Source organism: Diabrotica undecimpunctata, chromosome 7 (genome assembly GCF_040954645.1).
Source record: "Diabrotica undecimpunctata isolate CICGRU chromosome 7, icDiaUnde3, whole genome shotgun sequence".
NCBI classification, from domain to species: Eukaryota; Metazoa; Arthropoda; class Insecta; order Coleoptera; family Chrysomelidae; genus Diabrotica; species Diabrotica undecimpunctata.
The window spans coordinates 149532512-149538884 of record NC_092809.1 but is presented as its reverse complement, the minus strand read 5'-3'; the positions used below and the strand labels follow the sequence as shown (position 1 = coordinate 149538884).

General features: G+C 33.3%; 1 protein-coding gene across 1 annotated transcript in view; it reads left to right on the top strand.

The window, feature by feature from the left end:
* The first annotated feature begins 1648 nt into the window (after positions 1 to 1648).
* The window catches only part of LOC140446673 (uncharacterized), a 110091-nt gene continuing 105366 nt past the window's right edge, over positions 1649 to 6373 (top strand). Inside the window, exon 1 of the mRNA XM_072539266.1 lies at positions 1649 to 1789. Coding sequence (XP_072395367.1) covers positions 1729 to 1789 — 61 coding nt within the window. The 5' untranslated portion in view covers positions 1649 to 1728. The remainder of the gene's footprint in view (positions 1790 to 6373) is intronic.

Here is a 6373-nt window from a genome sequence, read left to right as displayed (position 1 = left end):
TTCACTGTTGCCTATTTGGTTTATAAATATCTGTTCTTCGTTTTCCTTATTTTGACTGTTTCCCATCATTGAAATCACTGGCTATGGTCTAAAGGACTGGCAGAGTCGCCATGAGAGGTTCGTTTCTCTATGCGAAAATCGACAAAGCTTTAATTTAACAATATTCACCAAGAAAAATACAGCTATTTCTATTTGCACTTTATTACGGTTTTAATGTATTTACATTGGTGGGTTGTGAAGCATGGGTAACAAAACCTCCGTGGTCAGCAATTCGTTCTTTCTACGGTTCTCTTTCCTTTCAAAAGCGATATGGTTTTTATATTATCCAAAACGGTGACTATTTTTTTGAGCCCTTCTCTCTATTCGGATTGGATTGCCGAATATAGACCTCTCCTAATTCTCGCCATTTATCTCTGTTGTTGTAAGACTTTTTCACATTGGTCCTGCAGTTATTTTAATATAGTCGCTCCAGCGCATTTGCGGTCTTCCTCGTGGTCTTTTGTCTTCATATGGCCGCTAATTCCCGATTTCTTTATTCCATCGCCCATCCTTAAGACGTTCGTTATGTCCAGCCTATTTCTATTTTAGTTTTACACAACACAACATTACAAGGCATGAGTGTGTCATGCCTAAACAGTATTATAAAATTACGAATGTACCAACGCGCGTCACACTCGTATCGACTCTCTCTATCTCTCTCTCTTTCTGTCTCTCTCTCTCTCTCTCTCTCTCTGTCTCTCTCTCTCTCTCTCTTCAATCCTGACCCGCTGGAAGAAGTGGAATGGTCTCCAAAGATCTCTGTATCCGGTCACTTCTATTAACTCATGTATAGGTCTTTTGCCTATTCCTGTAATTTGATGGATCCATCTTGTTGGGGATCTTCCTCGTGCTCTTCTGCCGTCTTACTTTCCTTGGATAAATAAGGTTTTTTATATTTTCTGTGTCTGCTCTCATATCATGTACAAAGTATTTTAATTGTTAAAGATTAACTTCGCTGAATAGCTGTTTGCTGACTTTTATCTCATTTAAAATTAAAATATTTGTCATGTATTTCCATGGAATTTGTAACATTCTTCTTCAACAGAACATTACAGTGGTGTCTATCTTTTCTTTCTGCTTATCGTAGGGTACAAGATTCACATCAGTATGTCACTATTGGGAATATTAATAAGTTGATCACCCTCACTTTTAGACTTCATGAAATTTGAGAATCCTTTCATATATCTTTTCTACGCCAACTTTTATCTTTGTTATCGACTTACTGTAGTTAAAGTTTTTAACTCTTTGTGAAAAAGTTTAATGTATGTTTGTAAATGAATGAGGTATTAACTTTAAAATATTTGTCCCAATCTGTCAAAATTTTTGAAAAAAAGATTAATAAATCAAAAAATGTAAAAGTATGACCTATAGTACCAAATACAAATATTGTTTCTAATCTTACTCAAACTTTAAAAATACAATAATATATAGGATATTCTATCTAAAATGGCAAAGTTGCTGTTCACTTCTGGTATAACCGAAAGTGGCATGCCTGTCAAAATATTTTTTTAAGTTAAAACTCGTAAACAACCTATATATTATGTATATTTTGTATGATTTATTAGATATTTTGTTTATCAGACCAATTGTTGCCATAATCATAATCGCAAAATGATGGCTTATTAATGAGAGGCAAAATCAGGATTCACAATTTCTGCTGTCTAGTATTTAATTCATTTCACTGTAAAAATGGAACGAATGTGTACATTTACTTGTTTTCTTTTAATATTTTTTTATCGCTGCATATCTGGTAAGTTAATTATGGTATTAGATATTTATTTATATTTTTTTTAAGTTCATATTACTATGTATAATTAATGCTTTAAATTCAGGATTTATAGATTCTTTACCAATATTGGCAAATTCCATTAATAACTCTATATAGTTATTAATGATACGTGATAATATAATGTGTAAATAATGGTTTGCCTCTTTTTCTTCTTCTTTTTATGTAGATATGACTCTGTCTGTCTTTCAATGTGCCTCCAGTAATTTGTCGTTCCATCGTTTTCGTGGTCTTCCTATTGGGTCATAACAAAACTAATCTCCTAAACTAATATTTTTCTCCTACTCCTCCCTTCCACTTCTTCAAGTGCCATCTCCGCGGCGGAGGTCGGCAATCATCATAGCTATTCGGACTTTTGAGACGGCTGCTCTAAAAAGTTTATTTGATGTACATCCATATCACTCTCTCAGGTTGCGCAGCCATGACATTCTATGTCTCCCTCTTTCCTTGGATCTTTCCCTGCATAATCAGTCGGAGCAAGGTGTATTTTTCTTCACGTGTAATATGTCCGAGATATTCCAATTTTCTGGTTTTAATTGTATTTAAAATTTCTATTTTTTTATTCATCCTTCTCAGAACCTCTTTGTTTGTGACGTGTTCTGTCCACGATATTCTCAGAATTCTTCTATACACCCACAGCTTGAATGATTCCAGTTTTTTTATTGATGTCGCATTCAAGGTCCAAGATTCCATTCCATAAAACAAGGTCGAAAAAATATAGCACCTCGCCAACCAAACTTTTAGTTTCAATTTTAAATTTCTTGTACATAGCACTTTTCTCTTTTGTTAAAATTTGCTCTAGACTTTTCTCTTCTGATTTTGATCTCCTGAATGTAATCATTTGTGGAGTTAATCATTGTTCCCAGATATGCATATTTGTCCACTTGTTCGACTGGTTCCGTTTATTAGATGATTCTCGGTATTTCCTTGAGTTTTCGATATTCTCATAAATTTCGTCTTCTTGATGTTGATTGTTAGACCGAACTCTTTTCCATACTCTGCTATTCTGGTCACCAGTCTCTGAAGATTTCAGCTGGTTGACCCTCAGGAGCGTTTTTCAAGATCTCTTCGGAGTAGGCATTAAAAAGAATTGGCGGCAATACACATCGCTCCCTCACTTCAGTACTCTCCCTACTCCTCCCAGTATTTTGCAAATCAACAATTCTTTATATTTTGTGAATAATTTTTTGACAATGAACATGCCCGAACTATTTTAACATATGCTCTCTTATTTTCGTATTAATTTGTGCCACATCTAGATTTTGCCACTTCACTCGTATCTACAATGATTCTCATTTCTGCCATATGCATTCGATATTTCTCTCTCTTTTTACCTGCTTTATATTGGGTTCCATACATTTTGTTAGTCTTATGGAATAATGGGTCTTTAATTTGGTTTCATTAAAATTTTTATTTCATACGACAGAACACTAGCTTTCTTTCATTTCATCCATCTGACTCTATTTCTACTAAATGCATCCTTATCTATTTCCTCGTTACTCTGGATCACCGTTCCTAGGTACCTAAAGCTTTTACTTTTCTCGACCATTTCACAATCCAAGGTTATCATTTTATTTTTAGTAACTCCAACTCCAACTCCTTTAATAACTATTTCCTGAAGAGTGAATCTCCACTATTTCACTTTAGTTGTAACTCCATTTTAGTATTTCCTATTACACTATATTATCAGTATGTATTCAGCATTGGGAAATGTTACCCTGTAGTTTTAAATTTCATAAGAATAAATAAGAACTAAGCAAGGACCCACATCTATCTATCTATCAGTCTCTCCCACATCTATCCTAATACCTGTTTATCACAATCTTTACATGTTCACCACGAACTCTTTCCTTATTGAGCTACCACAATTTTCTCGAGAGCTATTTTCACGTAAACGTCTACCACTAATTCTCCCCCATTTTTTTTAAATTGTGAATAAATAGATTTTTGGAATCATAGTTTATGAATTGTTATCTCCCGTGTTTTTGTAAACAGGTAGTAACTTACTGCTTATCCATTTATCTAGCATTTGTCTTACTTCTGTAATTATATCCAAAAAATACATAAACAAATGCCTGTAAACAGGCATTTGTTCTCTATGATCAAGTAACTGTTGAAGATCAGCTGGTAGCTTTTAGAGAAAAGTGCCTATTCATACAGTGTATAAGCTTAAAGCCTGCAAGTTATGGTGTTAAGATTTGGTCACTAGTAGATGTGGAAACAATTTGGCCCTTAGCAGATGTGAATAATTTGTAAAGTTACACTTGCAAGCAACCAGGACCACAACCTGAGAAAAATATTTCCAAAAAATTACCTGTTTTCTTGTCTGAGTTTGCCTTTTCGAAAAAATTTTCCTTGGTATCTTATGTACCAAAGAAAAACTAACTTGTCCATGTCCTGTCTACACAACATCAGGATAAGTCTGTTTCTGATAAAGAAATTAGAAAACTAAAAATGGTATTATTATACCAAATATTATTACTATAATTCCACCAAAGAGGCAATTGATAATGCCGATAAAATGATTCGGGAATACAAATGTGCTCAACGCCCTTCTCGCTGGCCTTATTGCGATATATATCTAAGTATCCAGCTAGCTATACCCAATATGCAACGGAGACTGGCAGATATAAAGAGAAATCCTCGCATTTATAGAGCAATTGTTGCATGTGGAATAAAAACTCCAGAACAGGAAAATCAAGCCAAAAGAGTCATTAAATCTAAAGAAACGGGGAAGATGGACTTTGTATCCTCGTTCACTTGATAAAAAATGAACTTTAAATCTGCTAACCGTAGAAAATTTATCTGCTTAAAACATTGAAGCAGTGTCAAGCATATTAAGTGTAATCCGCATTGTACTGAAGACAATCACTTTTGTTTCATTTTAATCGTTTGAATTTTTTTGTTTTTATTTTTTTTTCATTTTAACCCATTAACCGTCAAGGTATGAAATATGTAAATTGTTTATAAAAATAATATAAGGGTTAGTTATTTATGGTGTTTTAAAGACAAAACTGGATATAATTTTTTTTTAGGTTACAGGGTGTTCTAAAAAAATAATGTTGCGTTTTCGCATCAATGGCGGAATCTGTTAAGAAATTAATGAAATACACTTTTATGGATTATGAGATTTATTTCAAAATTAAAGATACAAAAGTAGTAAAACTAAATAAAATATTTGTAAAAAAACTATAAAACCTAATATTACAATTTATGGAAGCTGTCAAAACATGTAGAGTGTAAATGTACATTGCACTTCTGACACATATATATAGTTTGGCTTTTACATTGTCTGCATCTTTTTCTTGACTTTTCAGGGTGGCGTATTACGATGTGGTTCACTTTGTCAGTTTTCATTTCTTTCGGTATTTCTGACTTTGTTGGCCTTCCTCGTCCTTTGTATTTAGGAGCTGATGTACCCTCATCGTCGCTGGCTGATAATGAATTACTTTCTTCTGATTTTATTAGCGCCATAACAATATAAGAGCGAAACTCTAATTGCGATATTGTAGAGTCATTTGCCAATTTATAAATTTTCTATGCATTGACGATTGTACTGTCTATAGTATTTATAAAAAGAGGCCACCAACATTTCTTTCCTCTTGCTCTTATACGATAATTGGCTATGCCGTTATCGTGTAAATCAACACCCCCCATATTTTTGTTGTATTCTTTTATTAGAAATGGCTGGTCTACACTTACTTCTTTTCGTTGTTTTCTATCATACCGTTTTACTTGCTGAATTGGATTTATTGGTATATTATTTGACATCATAATAACGATTGAATTATCATTCCATTTAACTACACAAATTTTGGATTTTAAATCATATCTAAAATCGAAAGCACCTCTGCCCCCTTTTTTTTTAATCATTTGGGCTATTACAAGGAAATTTTTGGATTCTGTTTTCCCGCACAGTTCCTGTGGCGTATATGTTATTTTCAGTAAGATTTTGAAATAGTTTAAAAGACGAAAAAAAATTGTCAAAAAATATTCTGTGTTGAGAAGGAAATTCAAGAACTTTTAATAGATCTATAACAACATCTGCTCTCAGTCCCATATCACTTTTATGTTCTCGTGCTCCAGCGTATGGACTTAACTGAAACAAATATCCATCTTGAGAACAAAGACACCAAATTTTAAAACCGAAGCGAACAGGCTTCCCTTTGATGAACATTTTAGCGGAGTGTCTACCAAAATAAGGAACCATTTCCTCATCGACTGATAAATTTTGTGAAAATACACCAAACTGCAGATTTCTTTTGTATATTTTGTCAAATAATGGGCGCAATTTAGCAAACTTATCTTGCTTGTCAAGTTGAGCATTATCACATACATGTATATATTTTTTTATATTGCGAAACTTATTTCGACTCATGCAATTTTTAATTAATGGTACTCCCTTGTCCTCATCTCTGCTCCAATACATCTCCATTTGTGGCAACGTGTGATATCCTGACAAGATCAAAATAGCAATAAATTTCTTTAAATCAGACACTGTCATTGAAAAATCATGTCTATTGTTGTCCTTGGCATATTTTAAAGTGT